This window comes from Apostichopus japonicus, chromosome 8 (assembly GCF_037975245.1).
Source record: "Apostichopus japonicus isolate 1M-3 chromosome 8, ASM3797524v1, whole genome shotgun sequence".
NCBI lineage: Eukaryota > Metazoa > Echinodermata > Holothuroidea > Aspidochirotida > Stichopodidae > Apostichopus > Apostichopus japonicus.
In genome coordinates this window covers 41,563,004-41,590,886 of record NC_092568.1, presented here as the reverse complement: position 1 = coordinate 41,590,886, position 27,883 = coordinate 41,563,004, and the positions used below count along the sequence as shown (strand labels likewise).

Below are 27,883 nucleotides of genomic sequence, written 5' to 3'. Positions count from 1 at the left end.
GCGCGCCCCAACACCCCCCCCCCTGGATACGTGCCTGGAATTGAAAGCAAACTTACAGTGTAACATTTATCTCATTATTTGTATTGACCAATCAAAGCAACAATTCTAGATGATTTTGATAATTCTGTCTTGCATATTCGACAAACTACAATTTTCTAACAATGTAATTAAGAGCTTGACTTTAGAAAAGTAACAGTTCACATTTAAACTTTCTTAAAAAATCCTCAGATAAACTAGAAAGTCAAATAAAGGTCTCGTATGCTCAAACTCCATCAACCATTTTACTTTATCCTTGAGGCATTTTTCTTTTACATACATAATTTCAATTTGGTCTGGAACTTATTTGGAGAATCAGAACTTGATGGAATCTATGCTTTTGAAAACGTTATGTTTTCTATGTTTTTTCTATGTTTTGTTTTACCTGTTTTGTTTTACCTTTTAGCATGCTAAAATTTGGGACCATTATACTAATGATCGTGAAGACTATACTATGAAAAGTGTACGGGCGAGACAAAATTCTGAGGATCCGATCGCTAGAATTCATTAATAAACTTCACTCGATTGAAACATATCCAAGAAGATATAACACTAACAATCTTGTAACTAATGTGCGGGTAGGTTGGTCAAACTTTCCGAGAAAATAAAATGCTGGTTCAAAGTACTTCCATAGTACAGTGAACTCGCTGCTATATACATATTTCGTGAAACTGGTATTCGTGAGCCTGAACATCAGTATAGCATTTCAGAACGATTCATGTGAGCTATACTTGTTGGAGTTCGTTAGCCTTTTAACAGTTTTAAGACAAGGGAAAGCAAGAAAATATGGAAAGAAATTACGTAATAGACTTTATAATTATATAACAAGTAGGCTTTACAGTGTCACGATGTTTCTTGTATAGTTGCCAAATTACATGAACTTCAATTAGAATTTCACGAGTCTTTATATAAAATAGATCCAAATAGTAAACAGCATGAACTTATTTGTGGTTATGTAGTGAATCTTTTAATCTATAATTTTCATATAGTCATAAATGTGTCCAAGCAAACGTCTTCCCTGTTTGCTTTTCAAATTCTTGATTGTGTGGCCGATAATAATCCCGAAGTTGTTCTTCCAACTCATGGGATACCCGCGGCTTCGGAAGTATGCTAGAACCGATCCTTGGAGGACAGGTATTTGAAGATTTCAAACGTAGACAAGTCTCATTTCGTTGAGATTTATAAAACATTTCTTTTTTAAAGAAAGACTTCAAACCGAGGAACGATTCCACCTGTAAAAGAGTCTGATACACATTAGAGATCATTTCATAATTATCGATTATTAAAAATTGATCTCTTTGAAAGAATTTCAACCAGCGTTTAAAATGAAGTGCATAATTACTAGTCAATATGAATGGATTTTCTAAGTCTAATGAGCCGCTAGGTTTAGTTACCGTGTGAATAAACCTTTCCCCTTCGCTTTGGACCGTCTGCGTTTTCTTCCATTTTTTAGATGATCTAATATGCTTTGTGAAATGAAAGTCAGAGATGAGGCGAGACACAGGATCTCGAACACAGAGCAAAAATAGCATATTATCACCGAGATCGCGGTGAATTCGGTGTGCTGCCGCATCGTGAACGAAATACCGCGGTGTTTTCTCGTAGACTATTTGATCACTGTGGGCTATCTTCATCTGGGATTCGTACCAACGGAGGCCATGTTTGTACTTCCAATCAAAGTAGTGAACTTCCCTAGCATCAAGAGAAGTTTGTATTTGTGGGTGAAACTTCAAATAAAACATTAGAGCAGTAGTGCCCCCTTTCTTCACCCCAATGTTGATCACATCTGGTAGTCTGCTCGAATATCCCATACTCCTTAGCACTTCGTACGCATCGACTAACCTCCCATCTTCAGCGGCTGCCTTAGTTTCATGTGTCGAGTTGGACTTCCTTTGCCATTTTGATAGATTGATAAGAAATTTCTTTCTTGTTGTTTTATCCATGCGGTTTAACAAATTGGATGGTATTTTAGTGGGCTTAATCAGTAACTCATTAATGCCTGCAGTGTTTCTTGCTGTCGATTTATTACCCTGCCAGGGATGACGAGGTACATGAATGTGAATGTCTGATTTGGTTGCTGCTGTCGTTGTTACTACATTAATATGTACATCGCGGTCAGATTGTTTGAATTGTCCAAGGCTTGCGTAAATTCGTTGGACTGAGTAATACTTTTCGTAGTAGTATTGCACTCCTATGCCGAATACCAATAAAAATAACATCCAAATGAATATAAACTTGATATTCGTGTTGACTGCCATAGTGGAAGATATTGTGTGTGTGTGATCCCGAAACGTAAAAGTTCCTGTTATAAAGGGTCGTGGCTCGCGTAAGAACAGCAAATCAATAGCCTGGACCCGGTGAGATTATCGAGAAAGTGGCAATTACTGATCGTCCTCAATGTCCAATAACGTGGACTCGTTGTGACACGTGATCCTCCAATCACCATAGCGATTAACCTATATGGGCCTTACAGTTCCTCTGCCAAATGCCATATCAACAACACGTTGCATCGATATGTTCAAAGAGGTGTAATATCCTGTGATCACTTTAAACAAAAAATAGTTCACCAATCGCTATTTTATTCTCAAACAGAAAAGTCTTGCTATTCCCGGAAACTGTTTCATATACTCCTGTGATTGCTTCTAAAATATTAAATAGGGTGAAATATGAATAAATTCTTCAAACTTTGATTGCTCAGTTCGTCAAATATACGCATTAAAATCTTCAAACGTCCATGGGTGTACATGTAACTTCAGGTATAGGTATAGTGTTAAAGAGTGAAGTGCACGTAAAGCGGTATTGTCAACGTGTATACATATACACAATAGCATATATATATACCGTGAAAAAACATAACCTTCTAGCTACAAATATATCACACCGTTACCACGGGTCACTGGTTAGCAGTACCAGTACAATGCAAAAAAATACATGTACCTTTATCTTCTAACACATGCTTGCGAAAAGTCTCAACGAATGCATAACTATCTATTCAGTGTACATAACAATCCTCGCATTGGCTATGCGTGGGGTATGCTGATAAGTTCAAGAAATCTTGAACCCCAAACATGATATGCCGAAGTCTTAATTTTTTCACGAGACTGATTTTCTTTGTTCATATTTAGTTACTCCTGCGTCGTCTCGATAAGTCTGTAAATCAAAAACAAAAAAGATAGATATCTGAATGAGAATAAGAGTATTTAAATAAGTACAAATAAAAATACAATAAAGTTAAAGAAAGGCAGAATTAAAGATATAAAAGGAATAAAATTAAGTAAATAAAATAAGAGAATTTTTTTCTTCTTCTGATGTCGCACAGTCCGTCAAGGCATCTGTATAGTAAAATGTGGACTACTTAACAACTGGACATACTTTACAGAAAATAACCAGCCCTGGTAAACGGAGTAACGCTTTAAGTTGAAAAAGCAGTTGAAAAAGGCTACAACATTTTCGAAAACAGGGCCAGTATGATAAGGAAATGTGGTGAGCTGAAATTTTGAATATGCAGAGCTTGGTACTACTTCTACATCCTCAGGGGGGGGGGGGGTCACTATTGACCAATTGCTGGACACCCTCTTGACTCTTTATAATAGTATTGTACCGAAGTTAATGTAGTAACGTTATTGTAAATAATTACTGAGATTCCTTATTCTTCTGGTCAATACGAAGTTCGCTCATGTGTTAATAGTTACGTTAGATATATATATACACGTAATTATGGTTAAGTGTATATATTCATTAAAGGGTGTGAAGACTCGCGCACAAAGAAACGTCTCATGCCGGTAATTTGACCTAGTTTCGAATGAGGTGTAACGGAAGTGTTAGACACCACCATCGATCCTAGAAAATACACACACAGCTTGCTGCCGTCGGTAATTAGACATGTTTCACGTTTCATTACTGTCTGCATTTTGCAGCGACAAGAAGAAACCGTCATTTGCAAGCAACGGAGAGTTTAATTTTTCAGAGCGTGGCACGCGGTTTGGGCGAGTCTTCAATGCCTATAAATATTTCAATTCTTTAGTTTCACGTAGTAATGTGAGTTGTATTCTGCGCTGTATGCAATGCACGCTAGCGTGGTGTATCCCATCTATTATTCGTTAGCAGAGAGTCATGAACAGAGGTCGAATAAGTGTGCTGTCCCCGATGAACAAGTGTCCACGAAAATGTCACCGATTCGTCAAAATGTTCAGGAATTTCGAAAATATTCCAATTATTAGTAAAATAATTGTAAAAACAAAATTCCGAGGAGTAATGCATCGGGAGAAAGGGTGTTTCCTCTCATGAATGACTTAAAGAACTCAGGGAAAATCTCAGCTGAAGGTTGAAACGGTGAAAGCCATGCTGCAAGTCAGAACCCATTTCAGTATGTGTCTTGTGTGGAATTCAGCAATAAGCTCAGTAGCACCAATGAAGTATTGATGAAAATACACTCTTCAGAGAAGTACACTAAGACCAATTGATCACGAATTTATGACACAAGCAGCTCAAAAGCTCTCAAAGAACCACGTTAAGTTAGTGAATTTCATCTAAGAAAAAGCTAAATAAAATTGATTTAAAAAGTGCTTCTAAGTATCACCATTTTACATCTAAGCACCTGAGGCAAATAATGTAAATAAGAGAACATTTTATGTAAAAAGGCCTATGTATATATATTTTGAGGATATTTTTAATTAATTATACAATATTTATTGTAAAATTAACTTATATGTAATGCATGAAGAAAAGTAAACTTGAAATAAAAGGAAGAAAAAAGAGAAGAAGAATTGACTCAATTGCAATCACATTTATGTAATTGCACGTGCCTACTGCCTTCGAGATGAAACATAGGTTACTCACATGTTACGGTTTGCAACCTGCTGTGTCTTGCATCTCTTGTAATGGCGATAAAGTTGGTGAAGGTGACTGCCATATCGGACACGGCCAATGGTTGTATCTTCTTTTTTTAAAGTCTGAAGGCACTGCATGTTGACGACGCAGTCGCTGCAGTCGTCGACGCACAGAATCATATTTATGAGGTGTCAAAGTTGCAATGGAGAAGTCATCATGTCAAAATTGAAAGACTTCAGATCAACGAATCCGTAACAAAATTAACAAAGTCCAAATTTTCCATATGGTGCAAACAGCAACAAACTTAACCAAGTCCGAAGTTTTTCACATGAAAAAACAGCAAACGTTAGCTAAATCGAAACTTTTCAGATGGTTGAAACAGCAAAAAATAACTAAGTCCAAAGATTTGAGAATAGGTTGAGAACAAGTATTTGACCTCCCTCATCAACATTATAATCGACACTTAATCCTTATATACAAAAGAACAACAGTCAAAAGAAAGAACTGTCATCAGTATTTGACGTCTCTTATCAATATTCAGGAACCCCTCATCCTAAAAAAAAAAAAAAATGGATTAAAACAAAGCATAAGATAAATTTGTCAATAGACTCATTTGCATAACAAAACTTACGTTATACCTATGCACCGCAAGAGACATTCTACATCATAATAGGCCTACCAGTAATAAAATGCCCTTTTTAAATGATAAATTCTATGTATATAAAGAAATGTCAAATATTACTTCATGATACTCGTCAAAATGGTTTTTTATGAAATATCATCAATTTAAGAATTTCCAGCATTATGATAAATTCATCACTATTTTATTCTCGTCAATTCAACATTTTGCAACCGTATAGTTAATAACGCTTGCATCAGGATGTTATCATTTTAACATTTTGCGGGAAAATGATATATTGCAGCAAAATTACTGTGAAAGATCTTCATTTTGACGGCACCTTAAATTTTCCATAGGTAATTGTAACGGAATGCATCTCTACGAATTGGTACGACGTCATTATAATTAGAGATTAGTATAGTAGACTTTTTTGCGATGCCAATACAACTGAATAGAAACAAAAAGAAGAGCGATTCAAAAATCCTGAGAAAAAGAAATTCTTCTTCGACATACAAGTGGATGGTCCTTATATACACACACCACCGTTTGGCAGGTTTTGGTGGTAGTTGCGCCATGTCTCGTGAAAAACAATTATATTCCTTCTTAGCAATATGAATATATGAATATGATTCGTTTGAGTAGTCAACATAACATGTCTTGAAATGCTTAGCACTAAAGATACATCAATATATTATTATAAATATATGATACACAACGTATACTGTAACTATTTGATCGATTATATCGTCTAATTATTACAAACTTTGCAAAGTAATATAGCGACCTCTACTTTGTCACATCCTCTGGTTTGTCACATCCTCTTCTGGATCTAGTGCGGTTTGGATAAGGAAAGTAAATGGAATCTGTTGCTTTTAGGCTTGTTATATGCGGATGCAGTGAAGGGCTAAACTCACACATTTCAACCTAAAATTCGCACAATTACCTGTTCGTTAATTGACACATTCACTTTGCCTGATATTCAAGCGTTTACTGTTTGCTGAAATTCACAATTTGATATTTCTGAAATTGTCACTTTCAATTTTCTTTAAATTAGACTTTACCTAGACGGAAAGGTCGACGCTTTTCAATACGATGTCCGAAAATTGACCTTATATTAAAGATGCCGTCTACTTATTCTCGCCCACAAAATAAAAACATTAAAAAAATAATGTGAGAGAACAGTAGGAATTTAAGGGGTGTGTACTTAAGGAACTTGGCCCATCAGTGATTCTTTGAAATTATTATGTTATACACAACTTTTTCATAATAAACAAATAACAATTAATAAATGCGTGTAAGCTACAAAAAATACGAGGGCTACAAGAACAATGCATTCCCGAGTCACTTGAAGACGGCCTCTCCATTCCCGACCCCAGTTGAATTATTGCTCAAACATAGCCTAGTAATGAGACTTGGCAGATATGTAAAGTTCATGCCGAGTGAACCCCAATTTTGCTTCTAAGTATTCGCTCTGGGGTTTCCAGTCTTGAATTCAATATACCGTACCCAACCATTGGTCAATGTCGGGCCCGTTGCAGCAGCTTTCATGAGATTTTCATTGTTATAAAAAAGGTTGGCCTTAATATGTCATGAAACATCATTGAGACAAAGCAAAAAATTGATAACTAGATCTGACCTACGGGATGACATATGCTGCATTGATTATCGTCATGCCCGTAGGCAGGCTGGACACATGGGGATCGAGCCCCCCCCCCCCAAGTCATGTTCAGACTACCCATCCCCATCCGTCACCTATCTGTGCCACCATCATGCGTGCGTACAAAGAATCCACATGTTAAAAGACCAGAGTTTTGTGTCCCCTTCAAACTCAGAAAGTCCGGTTTCGGACTTGATTGTCAATCTGACCTTACAAGAGGATAAGGGTTCCTAAAGCATCGATCAGAGGCAAAAGTATTAGCCCAACTTCATATTTCTATTCGTAAGATTAGTAACAAGACTAGTAATTTCATAGCGGTTCATTGAAAATGGAGATTGCTACTACATCAGTACGGTGATTGGTGTATTGGATGTCTCCCGTGCTCGGTAAGGAAGTGTATCCCCATACTCTCGCTTATTGTACTTCTCGTTGTTACCGTCCATTAGCAGTAGGCATATACAACTAAAGCAGTGGCGTATCATACTATCCGGCCGGGGCCCGTGCCTGGGGCCGAAAAATATGACCATCAATCGGTTGAATACAAGTTTTATGTCTTGAATACTGTTCAGCAAAATTATTACGTTCTCCAGATCACCCGATGCCCACCAAATTGGGAATTGAAACAAAACCCTGCGATCAACAGGGAAAGCCTGAGAGAGCCATTTCTAGACGCCACAGGTGCCAAATATAAAAACAAAAATCTCATCCAAGTGAAAACCATAATTGAGCTTGAGTGAATTATGACACACCTTTGAGGACCCATTTCTATTGTTGTACCCGGCCTTTCACCTTCCCATTGCCATGTACGGGACTATGCCATGCTTTCCAAATTACTAATTGTGCCAATAACATAATCGGATCATGAACAATCGGATCGGCATTTTGAACACACTTCCTACTGTGCTACAATATATGCCCACATGTCTCGCCCGTCGCTTCTCAAGGTCATACACATGCACTAACTACGTTCATCATGCAGTGAATTGATAGACCGTGAAGAATGGTAATAATAATGGCAGTGACCGGTAACCATGAACGCGTATAATTACTTAGATGATCTTTTACATAATGGATTAGACGGTAAGGCAAAATAATTAACAACTTTGAAAAGATTTAATGTTCAATTAAAAAGAAACTGGAAGTTAGCTTGCTTGGGAATTCCTACAAACAGAGGTCACTGATTATTAGGCAATCGAATAGTATGAACTATGATAGGTAACGTTAGACCATGTTTTAGGTAGAATCTGTCAGGTAAGCCTACAGTACATTAGCCTAACCATAGAATTTTTCCACTTCAGTTTACAAACAATGTTAGATTTACCCTCGCAGTGTTTGTTTGTTCTTCGCAAATAAGTAATCCATATTCGCGGAACTAGCCTAGTTCCTACAAATAGTCCAGCCAATTGATGCAATATTATATATTATTGATGATAGATGTGCAACTTTGTTAGAACTCTCGTTGACATTCAAACTAGATTCTAAGGCCAGATTTGTTTAGTTAAATGTCACCCAAAACTTGCACAATTTAGGTCTTTCATTAGGCTAAGTACTGCCTACTTGCTAGAAAAAGTTTTAGTGGTTAATGAAGTACTTTGCCTAACTTACAGTAGTCCAGGGCTAAGTAAATGTTAATAAAGTGCAGCCTTAACTAAACTTCTCAACTTCTCAAAGAGTTCAACTTAACTGGTCTTGTTTCTAGTCTTCCTGACGGTGGCCTAGGCTACTACCCTAGGTCTAAGTTACTGTAAAATCTAACGGCAGAACCAATTACCATAGCATACGCTTTGTTTACTATATCTAATGGTCGGTGGAAGTCGGACTTCTTGTTCTGTTTGGTTACCAAACTTATTATTCCTCTATGTAAAACATCACAATCACTTTGTAAAACACTCATAGTTTGCAGTCAACGTATTTTGCAATACTTATAATTTAATTCGTCAAGGTTCCACCCACTCTGGAAGGCATTTCCCATAAGTCAGGTGAATGTAATATAGACAACTTGAATTAAAAGATATGAAAACCAGAATTTAACAAACAACTGTTTTCTTTCAGTGATCATCCCCATGGTCAATTTACTGATGTAAAGTTTTTGTATTGAGAAGTTAAAATGTTAATAATGTGATCAAAATTAAGCATTTTGTATTTTTGTACAACCACAATCAATCCCAGGACATGACAATGTGCCAAATCAACATGTCGCCTTGGAGACTTCCCATGGGAAGCAGCCACAAACTAGTGCACACAACTGTAGTTACAAGTCCTCACCCCCTCCCCCCCCCCCACAGGCAGGTCCCCATTTGTACACCTGGGTAGAGAATGGCAATAGAGATTAGGTGTCTTGCCCAAGGACACATAACATCATAATGATCTGGCCAAGACTTGAGCCTGCAAACCTACAGTAGTCCTAAACTGTCCATTGTCTGGGCCACTCGTCTGCGACGCCCTGTGTACAGTATTAAAGAAGTATAGAGATCTCTCACGTCAATGTACAGTTATACACTCATCAATATTTGGTGGAGAGCTCTGTGTCACATTGTGATAGTCTGCACTGCCTTGTTATTCATGATGGAAGGTATTGTGCATTGGTAGTTAAGTGTGGCTGACCCAGCCATGTGATCATGTGAACGTTGTTTTCATTATTATGTATATTCTCACATACAAGAAGGCTGAGCACATAACAAAGTTCCTTATACATGGGCTGGCCTTTCATTTTGCAGGGCATTGACAAGCCTCTGTTTGTGTAGATTCTGAGTTATTAGTAGAATATAATAAAAGTCACAAAAGAGGAATTTTTACTTATGCTAGATATCAAAGGACTTTGATTTCCTTCAGTTGGCTTCTTTTTGCCTTGTAACGTGCAGCACTGCTACTAATGCCAGTGCTGCTATTGTGCCAAATTACGCCCAGGCTAACAAACAAATATGGAAGTTAAAGTTCACTGCGGATCCCAAATTAACCCCAAGCAGCATTTACATCATGAATTTAACACGGAGTGTAAGGTCTGTTCCTCCCTGCTCCCCCGCCCCACCTCCATTTTAGTCTAATGTAAACCAGGGCCCTAAATTACACAAACTTAACTTCTTGAAAAACAAAACACTTCTTGGGTACTACTATACAAACTATGAACTGGAGGTTGGAGTAAGCAGGACTGTCTCAGATCTCTGAGCACTGCATCTTTGATAATGTTGAGGTTTGCAGAGAAGTGTCAGTCAAACAGTAGTCTAAGGGGCAGGTTATGAACATCTTTAACAACTCTGGTATCAGGGACCAATTCTTCAGCAGATTTGTGATATCAGTAACTCTGTTTGAGTTTCCTATAATGTACAGTATTGAAGTACTATGGTGCTACCAATATGTATTTTTAGTATTTGTAATAAATTGAGCCTGGAATGTGGAATTTAAACCATCTAATCCCTGCCCTAAAGCTTGCATTTCTTTAGTGCAGAGACTTTGCTGATTGGTCCAGCAAAGGAGAATAAATTAATTAGTTCAACCTTACCCCTAGAACATTACCTTTTTCTGATTTCCTTGCTTCTACTATCTCTGTACAACACTCACACATTCTGTTAGAGAATCTAAGAATGAATTCAGGACGACAAACATATTGAGCAATGTACTTATAGGGACGGGCATAGCAGGGTTCAATGGTAGGCTTTGTTTTAATTCATTACTACGTTTTAAATATTAAATACAAAACAGTTGAATTTGAATCTCAATGTACTGTAATCATTACATAAGCCTTGCTTTTTGTTGCTTAAACCAGTCCTTCAGGCATGTTTGTTTTAAAATTACACTTGTTTTTGTACCAATATTAGAACACCTTTATACAACATATTAGTTTATGTTGATTAATTGTGTTTACCCATTGTGAAATATTCACTTTGAAACTCTTTCCACGAACTGTTTTAATTTTTAAATGTTTCCATATTCATATTTATATTGCTGACTTTTACTAGTGATTAATTTGTTCTTTTGTTGTTTGTATGTTTTAATTCTCATGATGTTTTATTTGTTATCTTGTACAGGGCCTTGAGGTTTGTTTTTCATGATAAGGCGCTTTTATAAATCTAATTTATTATTATTATAATCACAAGTTTTCTTGTAAAGCACAGTACAACTGCCCATTTAGTGAACAGAGTATACAGTATATATTTCATTAAAGCCCTCCATACATGGTAAATGTACAAAATGAGAAAAGTATTTGCATTGACTGATTGTTCAAGTAATTACAGAACTTTGTTGTTATGTTGGTGAGAAATGAATAAGGTTTAATGAGTGTTTATAGTGTGACTAATATTTCATTTGTTTGCCTACATCAAATAACAAAATTCGAATATGTAATAATTTACATTAATATTATAGATATAGATGAACTGTGAAAATGAATGTTGTGTTCTAAGTCAGTATATATCTGCCGGTGAACTTTTATCAGCCGTGAAAGTACTTTTTTTCCGGATTAAAATGTTACCTTTGATATGAACGTGGTTGGCAAGAAATTTGGTATAGTGTTAAGTATCATGGCATATTTATGAAAACACATGGAAATGTAGAAATTTGAGCTTGTGAGTTGTGACATGAGGGAATAGTGAGACCTGTCACTGCTCACCATCTGTGCAGTCTCTTCCTCCCCCTGCACCCCACCCCACCCCCTCTCTTTCATGCTCTTACATTCTCTTTCAAACTTTCTATCAGTCTTTGACCTTAGCAGTCTAATTGCTGCTCTAATCAAGATTAATTAATTTCATTGATTTATTGTAATAACCCAGTTTTCCGCAAAAACTGGTGGGGGTGGAGGTGGGGGTGGAGGATGGACTGAACTGCTGAAGATCTTTTTCCCCAGTTGTAGCAAGAGCTATATTGTAAATTGCCAATTTATAACATAAATAGACTGTAAATTCAAGGTTAATATAAATGAGAAAAATGACTCTAATTTTATGTATGGGAGCGGTGTCCTTCAATTTTCATATTCTTTGCTTCTATAGTGTTCTTCTTCAATGACAGGTTTCAATTGTTTACACAGTAAACTATGAGTTTGCAACAAAATTCCTGAACACCCACAATAGCCAATTTTTTTGTTATAGGCAAATAATGGATCTCACCAGACCCATAATAACTGACTTACAGGTTATTCTTCACACTTGAATGACACCAGCGTAAAGAAATATCTTTGTGGCTTCATTACAGCCCGATGCCTTCATTTAAAATTCCAAGCCTATCCCCTGCTACTTGTGTGCATTGGTGTCTACTGTCCATAGATAGACGTTAAACAAGACTGTAGTGTGAGGTAGAGTCTTCCGTGGTTTCAGTTTGTTTGAGTTCCTTTCATGATTTATGAATGGTCAACTGACCTAAGTTAATAACTTTCTAAGTACTCAGTGGATTAATGTTGCTGCCGTGATCTAGTAGTAATTGTGTTATGAACTGTCATACCTGTAGGCATATATTATCTCAGTTTAATTTGAGATTCTCTCCTGCTTTTATTGGACTGTGAGTAGGCATATATATATATAGAGAGAGAGATCGTACCTGAACCGAATGGTGTGTAATCCTGCGAGTACAGTAGAATTGTAAAGGACTGACAGAAAGAAACTCTCACATAAACAGCATCGTCTGGTTGCAAGAAAATATTGTCTATCGCTTCGGAGTTTTTGGAGTGACAGGCAGACAGATCTTGATCAATCATATTACTGGGAGAAAAAAAATGGAGGAAAACTCAAAAGAACAAGGTAAGGTGTTACATTACCTCTTGGTCAGGTTAGCTCTGTGAAAGATCAAATATTGGGAGCTTATTGGCAGTAATAATGCTCTGTTAACTAGCATTGTAGATTTGAATAATTTATGAGGCAAACAAAACAGATTACATCACTTTGTTTTTTCTGTTGGTGATTAGAGAAAAAATGAAATCAAAGGAAGTTTAATAATAGCAACATACTTAAAAGAACAGTTTTGTAGTTTATACATTAGGGTCATAGTCAATAGGCACATAATTTAAGAAAAACAGATTATTTTCAGTCAATGATTTGTCTGGTTTCTTATAACAAAATGCTCATCAAAACTGCCTTAATTGTTAGAGAAGCATAAAGATGTAAAGAACAATGATTTATACACCAAAGACTTAACATTTTCCCGTATTTTCAGCAAAAAGTTCAGTGACTTAAAGCCAGATAAGCGGAAACTTGACAACAAATCTTTCTGTGTATTTGAGGAGAAATAGCTTTATCTGAGGTGTGGCACTCTGATAAAAGTTGATAAGCCTGTGAATTCACATGTAACAATACCCTTGCCCTGAAATATTGATTTCTGAGAGCATTGCTTTAAATAACATTAAATCAAGTGACGTGCATGTCTGTTTGGATTTACAGGTACTGTAGCTCTCAGGTTACATGGTTAAACATGCCAAGGATTTATATTATGGAAGTACATATCACCAGCATCAGTGAAAGAACATATATGTTTAGTTTCTCAATATGTTAAGTCTCCAAAGGGCATTGACCATATGATTTTCACTGGTACAGTATATACTGTATGGTGAGTGCCAGGTGTCTGCTAGCTCATTGATAGAACCTCATTCCATAGAATTTAAATAGAAATTAATAGTTGAACTTTTACAATTAAGTTTGGGTGAAGTAATATTTGATACATAGTTGATAAAGATGATGGTGGCCTGACCATACCATGTTTGTTGTGGCTCAGTATGTTTTGTAAAACATAAAAAAATTGAAGACAAAAAAAAGGAAATGTTGAAATTAGTACCCATTTTAGCTAGCAATTCTCCTTCTAATATGTGGTTTGAGGTTTCAACTTGGAGACTAGAGATGAGATTTTGCCATAAATATTACTAAGTAAATACATGTCTCATATGGCCATGAAATCAGATTATATGTTCTTTACATATATGCAAATGTTACAGTACTAGTTTCTTGTACATTGTGTGTTTAGTGAAATATTGTTTGGGTGTGGTGTAGCATAGACCAATGTTACATGGATGCAATTATGCAGGGGAATTAGTATTTACAGGCTCAGTAAACTCACATCACTAGAAACTTACCTGTCTTCTCAGAGTTCCAGTACTCTCACTTCCCAGTGTCTTATCTGGTGACCTCTTAGTCAGATTTAGAACTGACCCATTCACCTTGTCCCCTCCTCATTCTCAAACATGGTTACCACATTAGAACATAGGAGACAAAAAAACTTTTTGGCTGCTAAATCTCCAAGCAATTTAAAATCTGAGATTTGCTTTGCTGCAAAAGCCTTTCTTACATGGGTATATTTGTAAAGATGAAATTGCTTACCCTACTATGATGTTAGTTCTGGTATATATATACATATATTTTACATTGTAATCGTATCTGATTTATGTGTTAAATGTACATTGCGAAATTCACCAAAATTAAATTACGTCTGCAATTTAACTTGTTTTTCTGTGTTCAAATACTGTAGCTATTATTGAAAGGCTAAAGCAACCCTGGTTTGGAGAAAACTTCAAATTTCAAAACAGTTAAACTAAGAGTATATTTGGGTCTATTTGCAGTTATATGCACAACATTAATTAAACCAGAGAACCGATTTGCTCGCTTTAATAGATTTACTGACAATTGTATAGTGTTGTCTTTTCATTAGCTTTAGCTTTATTAGACATGTTAAATAAAAGTCAATTAAATCCAACATGTGAACAAATCTAACATAATAAAGAACAGTGTGCACTGTTTATATTCAAGTTTTTCATTCCTTTCTATGATATTGTAGAGTGAAACATGTTATTATTACACACTAGGTACAGTAGTAGTAGTACTGTATACTGTATCCCAAGTTACAGTACATACTAAACTTCCATATGATGGAATATATCATACTGTAATAGGACGTTACTATCTCCAGCTGGAGTCAGGGTTTCAATCTCATTTTATCGTAGAATGCACATCGTGCTTCACAAGATGATTGAATCAGAGAGCATTTCAGTAAAATTCCCTTCAAGTTAATCCATGAGGGTTTAACCTGATGGGAAGGAATGGTCAACAGTTCAATAGTGAGTGTGTTTGCAATACTGATGTACATGCTAGGTCTTAAAGACCTTGTACTAGTGGGAACCCACCTATGCTAACAAGATATTTAATAGTGAGTGTGTTTGCAGTACTGCTGATGTACATGCTGGGTCTTAAAGACCTTGTACTAGTGGGAACCCAATCTATGCTAACAAGATTGTTACAGACTAAGTGTAAAAATAGACACTGTAACCCATTCCATGCTGTAGACAATACCTCAGAATGGAATGTTTGGAATAGCAGCACATTCTCCAGTACACTGTAGTGCACCACTGTGTGTTGAACCGCTACAGAGAGACACTGCACTATAAATAAGATAGGCATAGGAGAGACAGGCGTTTCACTGTAGTAAAGGTGCTGAAGAAGAAGACAGGGGAGGGACAGTACATTCTAGGGAAAAAAGAAGTAGTGGGGGACAAGTTCCCACAATTTAAATTTGATGATTGCAAATGTTTTTATTTGTTCAGGTCTGACAGAACAGTAGTCAGGGGGCCACATCAAGTTCCCGTAGTCAATTAAGGGGTCGAAATAGTACAATAGGGGTCCTGGGAAATATGGGATAAGAAAAGTGTTTGCTAATTTTCAAAATAAATTTGAGGAAAATTGAAGAGTGCTGACAGGGGTCTGGTACCATCATTGTCCCCAGAGCTCGCCCCTGCTCTGGACAAATCTGCATTTGAAAAGTACTATTGTAGATCAAACCTGGATGGTTTTGTATTAAACCAATACTTACATTTCTAGGATGAGATCAAGTTACCATGACATCAATTAACAAATGTTACAAGTAATAATAATATGTGCTACTTATAAAGCGCTTCCCAATAAAATCTCAAAGCGCTGTACAGAAATAAATACCTAAACGATATCAAACAATACATAAAATTGCACCAGGTAACTAAAAATAGCAATACAAAGAATAAAAAGGAATAATTAAAAACATAAGAGCAAATATTTACATTACATTACAAGTAGAAAGTGTTCATATTAAACATTTGAAAATATGTGTTTTCAAATCGCTTTTAAAATGATTAAGATTAGTTAAAGATCTCTGATACAAGTAGACTTTAGACATGTCTAATAAAAAGGCTAACACTAACATCTGTCATACTTAAAGCCTAATTTGCTGGTTTGAAGGATTAAATTTGCTCCTGACTTACCTGTCTCCTCACTCTACCGTTTCTAGAGTGACCTTGTAACCTTTGACACTGACCTCCCCTGTTGACTGACCAGTGTCATCACCAATCATTCTGCCTTCTCAATCATTGACCCTAAGTGTTTAGTTGTGTATTCTATAGAGCTGTCAATATCTTTGTGTATCTTGACCGTTGGTATAAACTAGCCTTCTGTATTTTACTTCTTCAGATGACAGGTAAGTTCATCGCTCATAAGTATCCAAACCAGGTTAGGTTTGGAATATTTGGTAGAGTAGTTAGTGTTTTCAATCGGCAAAAGACTTTCATAAGTTGTGTTATTCATTAAAGTCTAAGCTTCATTACTGTACTATCATTAAATATATATATGAATTCCCACTGTTTAAACTGCCAAGCACAGACCTTGTTTTTCCCCGTTAATTTGGCATTTCTGATACATTTCACATAAGGATCCAAAATGGGTTCCAAAGACATGTTTTAAATTTGAAGCAACTTATAACAATATTGTTCATTATTTTTCAATAATTTGATGTTATGTTCAGAAGGTCACCAGATACTTGTTCACATTGTCAAATGGTCAAATTAGGCAAGTTTAAGGAGTCTTACAGACCTTTTCACAAGATTGAAGCTTAATTAGCAAATATTTAGTATAATGCCAGGCCTGCCATGACAAATTATTGTATGTAGCTGATAGCATGGTATTCATTCTTGTCAAGTATCTGTATTTAACACATGTAACATACTCTACACTACTGAACTACAGTAGTGGAATATAATTTGAAATCATGTTTTAGCTACCTTCTCAGATTTTTAACATTGGAAAATTTGTACAGGTATGTTAAAGTTCAATACAGTTAGTGAACTGAAGTTATGGCAGAGTGTTTTAATGTACTACTGAATGTCCTTCTGAACATAAACATTAGGTCATTACTCATTAGTTTTGTCTATGGTGTTTGAAGCGAGATACGGTACAATGATTTTGTAGTATTAAAACTATTGTGTAGTTCCTGAGTTGTCTCTTTGCTTTAAAACTTTTACTTTCTCTTCACTCCTGTACTATGAATAGGTCAGTTCTTATTAAGCCTTTAACAATGTCTCTCCTACATTCTACTGAATATATATCCAACTATCCTCCATAGCCATCTTGCTCTTATTCATCTCTTATCTCGTATCTAATGCAGGAATATCAAGGATCACTCTTACTTCTGACATCTTAAATCATAAATGTTGTTGTTCGGTTTCTTGTCCCCCCCCCCCCCCCCACGCATTTCAAAATGAGTACATCACATGATAGTTTATTCAAACTAACCACACACAATGACAATACAATCTGAGCATCTTTCAAGCACTTCTGCTGATTTGCACTTTCAATCTACACACTATTCAGTATTGTAACTCTGTGAATGAAGGAGTGACCACTAATAAAGACCAATAATGACTAAATATAGCATATCTAAAATCAAATTATGTGCATACATGTGTTCCTTCCAGAATTATAGATAAATGCCACATAGGATGTAAAATATTTGGTTAGCGATGTGACATTGTTAGATTCTGTATCAGCCAATGCTCAAGTATACTGTAAGACAACGTGGTTGCAATCTAAACCACATTTTCTGGAACACTTTTGTCATCAAATGTATGCATTCATGCTCAGCAATTTCATCTTCCGTAGTCTAGTGACATTGTTTATGAAATTGAAAGTTAACTGATGAGATAGCAGCATTCCGTAATTCTGTGAGTTTATATTCTCAATCCATCAGAGGCTGATTATCTCTCTCGCCTTTAATCTGTTAGTTATTACCTTAGTCTTTACAATACACATGCAATAATAGTGACATGCTCTCCTAGTAGTAACTGACCAGCGTACTACCGTTATCAAAATGTTTGTCTTCCCACATCGTTATCATCGAGGTGCAAACGATACTGAGCCAATTATTTTGAAGTTGTCAAACACTGTCAGATAGATTCTCTTGTTTCTAGTTTGTTGCGTGTCTTCTGTCTCCCCCCCCCCCCCCTCCAACTGTGAGCCTTTCCTTCTACCTGCTTCAGTTATGAGACATCTGAGATATAATAGCTTTGGCATCTCACTGTGGTAAGAGAAAGAGAGTCTGCATGCATCTCCTCTGTGAGGACAGAATGCTAGATGAGATGAGGCAAGGAGATAACACTGGATAAAACCATGAGGCAAAAAAAAAAAAGAAGTCTTGTGAACATTGACAGCCAGATAGGCTACAGTAGATATTAAGGAAAAGAAAGGTAGTTAAAATTGTAAGATGTAAATTATAAGCATTTATAAGCCAAAGTTTACAGCATGCATATGATTATGTAAACAAAACTATCAGTTGCATATGGGATACTCAATGCTATCAGCATCAGGATATCTAATGTAGCATTACATATACAAGTACTGTAGTTACAGCAATGCAACTCAGGGGCAAATAGGGTGTACAAAGTGGGGTGTGTAGCCCTCCAGGGTTGTTGAAACCAACTCACCATGTAGGGAGGGAGATCTGTAGGTCCTCACCATTACAACAGTGAACAGCTTTTAGCTGGTAAAACCTGTATTTTGAGTCAAATTTAGCCTAAATTAGGTCTGTTATTAATACAAGGTTTTGCTAATATTACTGCATTTTGATGTTTTGTGTGGTTATCAAATGGAGGTGGTGTATAACAACCCCCCCCCATGGCAGCCACACAGCTTAATTTGTATTGTTGCAAGAGTTGATAAAACTTCAATTTCATACAACACATCTACATTTAGTTCCCAAACTCTATGGCTTTAATTGTAAACTGAAATCTCTAAATCAATAGATTCTTGTTTCACCTCATACCTAGCTTAATGTACAAGTGAACCAAAGCTATGTTACATTAATAGTAAGTCTATAACATTGATGAGATCTTTAGTCAGTGTTTTAGTCTATTGGTCGGTCAGGTTTTAGCAACCTTCCGTATATTATTATATTTACCCTGCGGTACAGTAGATGTCAATCAGGCTATAAGATGTATTAATACAGGATACTTCTACATGCAGTTATTAAGAGTAAAACCAGCAGTACCAGAGTAACCAAGTCTACTGGGATCCTAAACATTTATCACTCATGAAGTCTTTACTACGTTCATGTTTGTACCTTGTGCAAATGAAATCTTATTAAAAATTATTTAAAATTTAAATATTATTTAAAAAGGAACAAATAAATAACCCTTGACCCTGAGGGTTTACTGTCAATGATCAAAGTCAATATGTGTTAACCATATATGATATTTGATGAAGCATATGAGAGCTAAATATCAAAGCACCCATCATTGTTGTGTCAGAATATTGATTCTGACCTTCAAAGTAACGAAAGTAACATGACTTATAAGCCAGATGGTGTGAAAATATAAAAATAAACAGACATAGTGACAATAGAAGCCTGTACAGTACATACAATATAAGCCTGTACAGTACATACAATAGAAGCTTGTACAGAACATACAATTTACAATGAAGGAATAAAATACAATATAATTGACCCTGTCTGTTGTTATAGAGCTTTGTGGTTCTATACAGGCAGAGATAACTAACGTTCTATGAGTGACATTATCGTCTGCATATGTTGGAATTTGCATTAAGCTGATATGAAACAATTTAAACGTGAATCCTGACAACTACTCGGATCCCTCCCAAATCCTTTCCTGCCTCCTGGGAATAGGAGAAGGGCCGTTTGATAAATTTAGTCTGATAAAGTAATTTAAATCATTTTCACCTTGTACCTGTCTCCTACAGACATACATACTCTGATCTACCCTAGAGTATAAGATCTGGTATCGTTCTTGCACTTCGCCCCCAATCACCCCCCTCTAAGGTCACTGCGCTCATTCTTGCACTTCGCCCCTAATGACCCCCCTCTAAGGTCACTGCCCTCTTTCCTCCAATTCTTCAAAATCTAAAAATGGCTGACTGAATAATATATTGCACCAACAAAATATGGGCCTAGTAGTATACAAGACATCATGGGCAAATGATCTGTATGTGCTAGCCTGCTTTGTGTTTATTTAATGCATGGAAAGGCATCTTTCTTTTTCGTACCGTTTTCCAATCACTTTATTTACTCTGCGCTTCGCTTTAGTTAGTTTACCTGACCTATAACAAGGCTACAACTGTACTGTAGATTAAAAAGTATGCCTGCCTAACCACCGTTGCTATAGAGTAACAATTATATTTCAATGCTAGGCTGCCAGGAACTCGACGAACAATTTGAGAGACATTACAGACTCTCCCTGGGGCTTCATGATTACGCGAAACATAACCCAATTTTCCTGATAAAATGTTAGAAATCACTCTCAGGTATTGAAATGTTTCAAACCAAAATTACTCATTGTTATTAAGTCGCTAATCCGATTAGTTTTGCGGCGGACAAGTTTCGGTCCGGGAGGGATGATGCTTTTGTGACCAGCCTAGCGGACGAGATTGTCTGTGCCAGTTAAGCTATAAAATAAGGGGGTAAGGGATGAGTTGTGGATGAGTTTGGTCAATTTTGACATCGAGAAGTGTCAAAATGGACGAGATGGTACTGTGCCATTCAGAAGTCTATACACCTGTGTCTTATCAGTAGTTTCAACTGTTTGGAAATATTTGTTCTTCAGATGTGCATTATGCTTCCTCTACTGGACAACTTAAAGGGATTGACGACTCACACACAAAGAAACGTCTGTTGCCGGTAATCTGACCGAGATCGAATGAGGTGTAACAGAAGTGATAGACACCACCATCGATCCCAGAAAATACACACACAGCTCCCTACTGTTGGTAATTAGACAAAAGTGTCAATACATGCAGCTACCGTCAATACCCACAACACAGTGTACATATCAGCGATAGACATTTTGTAGCCTGGACAATTAAAAACCTTAACTTGCAGGCAACGGAAAGTTAACTTTTTTCAGAGGGTGGTTTGGGACGAGTCTTTAATGCCTTTCATAAAAAAAACTGTTAAAATCATATCTTATTTCCTAGAACCTAAGACAATGGAATTTCCTCAAGCACTTTGTAATCTTGGAGAGAGGTGCTATGTAGATGTGTGGACACATATCCCTCACATCTGTTCACCTTACTGTATTAAAGCAGCATTTTGCGTCCTCGACTATGATATTTCTCAACCTCACTGACTCCACTATGCCATAACGACATACATAACTAGCTTATCTATTTATATTTTACTTCAAATGGTGGCATAAAAGTCGAAAAAATTGCAACTTTCATCTTTGTTGTTCTCCAAGATATTTTCCGTTGGGAACCCAATAAACCTCGCCCATAATATGAATATTTAAACACTACGAACGTCATTGACAGATACTTAATATAACACCACGCTTGATTTGTGTACAGTCTATATGGCAGTTGTACTGGAGAGTTGCATAACAACCTGATTGTACCAACGCAAAGTCTTGAATCTATTTTTAGCAATGGCTCATAACTAAACCTGCATCTCTGATTGGTTGAATTCAAACTAGTGGGTTTGGGAACTGAATGCGATTTAATTTTGTATGTGTATTACTCGCCAATTAACGTTTTTGGCAGGGAAAAACTTGGCTAATATCTTAATTTGCTGTTTTGTGATTTGATGTATGTAAAAAACTCGATGGACATGTCAAAAAAGTAGAAAACGGCGACCAAACGCAAAATGCTCATGAATAAACATACTATTCACTGATTGGTGGAATTCAAACTAGTGGATTTGGAGATATGAAAACTTTGTCGAGGACACTTTTACTCGTTATCGATATAAATCGTTAATTACTCGCTAATTAACGCTCTTGGCAGGGTGAAACTTGGATGGTATCTTAGTTTGCTGTTTTATGATTGATACATGTAAAAAAATCGATGCACATGTTAAAAAGGTGGAAAAAAGCAGCCAAACGCAAAATGCTGCTTTAACCCCTTCAAATCTCCATTATGTTCATTTCCTGTTTCCTTGTACTGTATGCATGAACTTGTCTCAACCTTATTATGACATTTTAAATACTATGCTTTTGCAATCTATTTTGTAGTATTCATTGTATAGCAAAACAAAGAATTAAGATAGATCTATGCTTTCTGCTCATTTCAATAGACATTATGTACACAACAATCATAGGAGGCATCTTTGTGATGTAATTGTATGAGAGCATACAGATCACAGATAGCACTGATCAACTCAAATTAATAATTTACAGTAGAACTTGATACTCACCATCATGCTGGTATTCATTGTTAAAGTATCTTAATGGTTTTTCCACACTGTCCTGCTGAATAATACATTGGTACATGACAAACACCCCCATAACACCCCATGCATCACCTGTAACTGTAATATCACAGTATGTAGCAGCACTTGCTGTAAACACTGAATGAATGAAATGGGTGACTGTAGTGCAGAATTGATGCATATATATACAGTGTGGAATGGTAACAGTTTATTAATAAACAATACAGTAGCCACCATAACAGCCAGTCCGATCTTTAGTACAGCTACTATAGAAGGCTAAAGAGAAATCTGCTGGCAGGCTGGTATTAATATTGATTCTGTCAATTCGGCCTATAATTCTATTTCACAACTGAAATGTTATGTTTAGTATTACATGTAGCGCTGCCTTAGTTGTACTAGACAAACAGCACTGGATTTCTCAGTTCACGTTCTATAGCTCTACGTATGAACTGTATCAAAGCACTTGTCAGCACTACAAACTAATTTTATTCACGGAATTTAAAGAACAGCATTCGTTTTGGTAATTTATGCATTGCATATATTCTTTAGAGTCTGTTTGTTACTACCGCAGTGAATAGTTAATACTGAAGCTGCTGCAGTAGCATTGAGAGCAACACTGCGTATGTAATTCAATCGTTGTAGTAATCAAAGAAATGCATGAATATTCTGACAACCAAGGATCATCATGTTTAGATTACTCGTGGAATATATTGACAGGAATTAATATCTGTTGTGTTTCTATAATGGTGATGTACTAAAGTGTATGTCATTTTGTAACAAGCTAGCTAGCAGTTAAAAGGTGTGTTGGAACACTTGTTCATGCCTGGATGTGACAATGTTGGTGCTTTAAGAGTGTACACTCAAAAAGGAATTGTACTGGATCTTGTGCGTACGACAAATGAAGACATCCACAGATAATAAATTCTTGACTTGCGCAGGAACTGATACGTTTGTGTGTTATAATACTGTTTGAGGCTACAGTACATTAAATTTTAACTCTTTGTTGCGTACCAACCCTGATCTTCTGAAATAGTTATTTTATCCTCTGCATAATCTGTGTGTTCAGAGTTTAATACTTACTACCAGTTATATACAGTTCTTCTCTCAGCCTCTCACATTCCATTTGGATTTGAGCCATCTAGAGAAGATAACACCACTTTCTTTCTCCATTACTGTCAAAACTCCTCCGGGTCTATCTTAAGGAGACTACATATTTGGATGATGACGTGTCATGATTTGTTGAAATAAATATCCCAGACAGCTCTAAACCTTAAGACTCTATTAGCAGCGGCGACGGTCAAGCCCGTGTTGGATAATTTTACCAGACAGCTTAACTCATTCTTCACTTTTCCATACCGATGGGGAATAGAACAAGAAAGTAAGACCCCCTGACTCTGTACGCTCCATTTCTCTGAGGGAATTGATTTATTATTGTACACTATGTGAGTCATGGAGGCAGATCCACGGCTGTCATATCTACCGTGTATAAACATCTCCTCTGATCATTTTGAAACAGATTCTTTGGAGGATGAGAAGCTTACCACAGCAGGCAACCTAGAGAAATCTACAAACAACAACATGGCGTCCAGTAACAACTCAGGCTTCTACAGCGGGGGCCTAGGTAAGTAGGTCTATGATTACGACTTTATGGAGGAGAATTAAATCATGTTAAGATAGCAGTTTATACTATTTATGAATCTCTGTAAACGGCAACATGGCATCCAGTAACAACTCAGGCTTCTACAGCAGGGGCCTAGGCAAGTAGGTCTATGATTATGACTACATGGAGGAGAATTAAATCATGTTAACGTAACAATTTAGACTATTTATGAATCTCTGTAAAACTGTTGTCTTTCTTCACATAAGTGGGCTGCCTACTGTACTTGTATAATGTCTTTTTACTCAAAGTTGTCTCAATTGTGATTGTGTTGAGAGACATCACTTGTGAGTAGTCTCGTATGTAGTTAATGATGTGACATTCGAGAGAATGTTGTTCTATGGTAATCTTGTCCGGGCTATAAATGTTGATGTGATTTTGTGCGTCAGTAACCAGTACTGAAGTGAAAAAAGAGTATTCTTTATTAGTTAGACGTGACAGGAACCATTCAAAGCAATCAAATATATATTTATAGTCGAAAGTTGAGTGACTCTAGTTTGACAGGAAGTTTATTTAAAAATATTGATATTGCGCCCAACTAAGGATCCTTGGAGACCTCTGTTCCAGAATTAGCTGCAATTTGGCTAATATGTTTTGCAACGGTGAAGTCTCAAAACGTGAAGTCTCAAAAAGTAATTTTCTGTTGTTTTGTAATCGATCACACTAAAATATCCTCCTAGACTTTCTTCACCAAATGAAGGAATTTGAATTCAATCTTCAACATTTTGTTGCAAAGACACTTTTCATAATTATCAAACACACTTCAAAGGAAATTGAGAAATTACAACAACAAAAACTTGACACTTCCACTGTTTAAAATGAAATTTCACTATACATGCTCATAACATACAAAGTTATTTTGCTGTCAACATTTTGCTACAACATAGAAAATGATTCTTCAGCAAGTACAGAAATGATATTTCCGAATAATAAGTACGGTCGATGATTTGTTCACTTTGACATCTTATACCAAATCAGGTAGAAAAATGATGGTCAATTTTGATTGAAAACTTAATTGATGTTTGGACTGGCCTTGACCTTCTTTCTTGCAGTAGAATCACCGTACCCTAGATGCTACGGTCCCACTTGACCATCTGAAAGCTAGAGCCCGGCTGTACCACTAGAAATTAATTCATGGGTGTCTAGAACATTCAATTGGAATTAAGGGTATACAGAGATATACAACACAGACAAGTCAATGAATGTACAGATGAGTTGCCAACATTTGCCTTTTTCACCACATGCGCCATTCAGATCAACTTTTTATTGTCATTTATTCTTTTAGATGACTTAATTTTGAAAAATTTTGATGACAAGGACTACAACCTTGACCTGAGCAGGAGAGTGTCAGTCCTTGAGAAGAGAGTGCAGGATCAAGAGGACTACATTGTGTGCCTGAAATCCACTATGGCTGACGCACTTCGAAAGATAGCAGAACTTGAACGAATGGGTAATTCTCCTAAAGGTAAACACTCTAGCCCCCTGAGTGGTATTGTATAATGATAACGTACTAACCTGTTATGTTGATTCATTGTTATATTGTCTTTACGAATTCAATGAAATGCCTGATGAGGGGTACTGTCAGTCACTAAAGTACAGGATAAATCAACACAGAAGCTAAATATGTTGAGGCATACTAATAAATTACGGAAGAGAGTCACCTATTAAATGGCACATAGAAGGTAGGCACTGTTGACTTGTTGTACTAAATCATACACAGAAGGCTTAGTCTATTTAAAAGGATATGGATAAAATCACAGAAAGCAGTGCAGTGTACAAAATGACCCATATAAGTTACAGGAAGGATACTGAATCAAACTGAAGACACATGTAATTAAGCCATACACAATCAATTCTATTGGAACATGGTATTACATATTGCACAAATGGCAACTATATGGCCTCGTGGTACTAAATCTTGCACATAGAAGCCTTGGCACCTGTATGATGATAAAACAAAGAAATTCATCAAGAAAACAATAGTTTAAAGATCTTTTAGTCAACCAAATTCATGTAGCTTTTGGCTTGTGTATGCAGAACTTTTGGGGAAGTTAGTTCATATTGGTACGAATAGTAAGTTTATTGGAAAATGAGTATTAACAGAATCCTGTTGTTTTCTGTGGAGGCCAAAGGTCACTTGAGGGCAACAGATCTCTGAAAACATTGCTAACATGATAACTCCAAAAGTAAAGCCTGTTCTCATGTAAATTGCAAGAAGGAATCACTAAACCTGGCAGGTGTCTGTTTTTCTTTATTTTGGTGTTGTTTCCATTAGAATTTATTTTATTAATTGTTAATTGTTAACGCTGGATAATCTGTGTATACTCAGCCTAGCCTAGTGTGTACCTATCACACAGAGGTTAGCTGAATAGACCTTGATGTGGAAGTAGCTAGTGCCTTTTGCTGTATTGCATTGTCCAAACCGAGTTCAGGGGATTATTCTGAGGGTCTAGTGTGAAAATTGCTCCCGAAAGTGACAGTTCTCTGTGAAATTAGAGCAAACAATTGAATTAATTAATGTTCACAGCAGTTATTGTCATAATTATCGGTGTTCTTCTAGTGTGTTATTGCTGAATCATGAAAGTCTCGATAGAGCTGACTGCTGCATTTCACTTGAATTGTCACAAGACCTGTTTCATTATCTTTGCATTGATTAATGTGTTTGTATTGCCTCCTAGTTTTTACCTCAAAGAAGCATATAAGATACACTCTAGTTTTAATTAAGTACTGTACTATTCTGCAAGCTCAATTGTTGAGCAGGAAATTGTACTGCATGCTGAAGTGGGTTTGTTTAAGAATTACAGCTATTGTGTAAACACAGAGCCATTAGAAGGATCAGAACTAACTATATATCAAAAGAATTGCACCTAATGGTAAAGACAGAATGGGAATCTTTGAAAAATCTGAAATTATAGAAGAAAGACAAGTGAAATTAGAGAGTAATCATTCTAGAGTTTGAAACAGTAAGTCATGTTTGTAGAAAATCTGGAAGGTCATTGCTGATCATAAAATAAATGTTATTAGGTGAGAAGGGAGATTATCTGCCTTCAATGAAGTGGTGTGTGCTATATAGTCATATCGATAATAGTAATATTACCCAACTGGCAAGTTTAAGGTTTCTAGCCTCCCTTCAAGGCCATGATACTTCTATCCGAGTAGGAACTACTTCTGAGTTTATATTAAGTGAGTATTAATGTAAACATTCAGAGTACCAAGAACTACATTGTGAGTACTAATAATCGAGTACCATTACTCGTTCATACGAGTACAAGTATGAGAAGTATAAAAACGGAAGATAGTTATGAGTAAAATGTCTGCCTGAGCAATTTATAAACATATCTTCATCAAATGACCCTATGGCTCTATATTGAAGGTTAGTAGTATGATGGTAGGGTCTGTGGTTAGAATTGTTGATATCATTCAAGAATTACAATAGATAAGGAATAGATATATGAATATTCATTTAATCATAAAGGGACATCATCACTAACATTAACTCACTTTTGATAACCTGACATTTCAGGCTTAATGAACATGTCAATGTAGTCATACAATATCTAACACTATTTACATTATTAATCACGTTCATACCTGTATCGTATATGTTACTTGTGGACTACCCAGGGTACAAGCATGTTAAAAGCAAAACTCTGTGTTTCAA

At 36.3% G+C, this 27,883-nt stretch overlaps 2 protein-coding genes across 6 annotated transcripts in view; one reads left to right on the top strand and one right to left on the bottom strand.

Moving 5' to 3' along the window:
• Nucleotides 1-60: 60 nt before the first annotated feature.
• Nucleotides 61-24,075, bottom strand: LOC139972056 (heparan sulfate glucosamine 3-O-sulfotransferase 1-like). Its single transcript, XM_071978949.1, has 3 exons — nt 22,551-24,075; nt 4,876-5,419; nt 61-3,186 (listed from the first exon to the last, which is right to left on the bottom strand). Exon 3 carries the CDS (start codon nt 2,292-2,294, stop codon nt 1,026-1,028), a length of 1,269 nt encoding a protein of 422 aa, XP_071835050.1. The 5' UTR covers nt 2,295-3,186; nt 4,876-5,419; nt 22,551-24,075; the 3' UTR covers nt 61-1,025.
• Nucleotides 8,061-27,883, top strand: part of LOC139972052 (77 kDa echinoderm microtubule-associated protein-like) — a 68,373-nt gene continuing 48,550 nt past the window's right edge. For 4 of the 5 annotated variants that reach the window (XM_071978936.1, XM_071978935.1, XM_071978933.1 and 1 more), the window contains exons 1-3: nt 8,061-8,222; nt 24,082-24,186; nt 25,508-25,687. In XM_071978936.1, coding sequence (XP_071835037.1) covers nt 8,174-8,222; nt 24,082-24,186; nt 25,508-25,687 — 334 coding nt within the window. In that variant the 5' untranslated portion in view covers nt 8,061-8,173. Of the gene's footprint in view, nt 8,223-12,416; nt 12,869-24,081; nt 24,187-25,507; nt 25,688-27,883 lie in introns of those variants that run through there. The other variant, XM_071978934.1, reaches the window with a different exon arrangement.

Excerpts from the sequence above, each read along its gene's own strand:
- LOC139972056 (XM_071978949.1), bottom strand. The coding sequence starts at position 2,294 with ATGGCAGTCAACACGAATATCAAGTTTATATTCATTTGGATGTTATTT.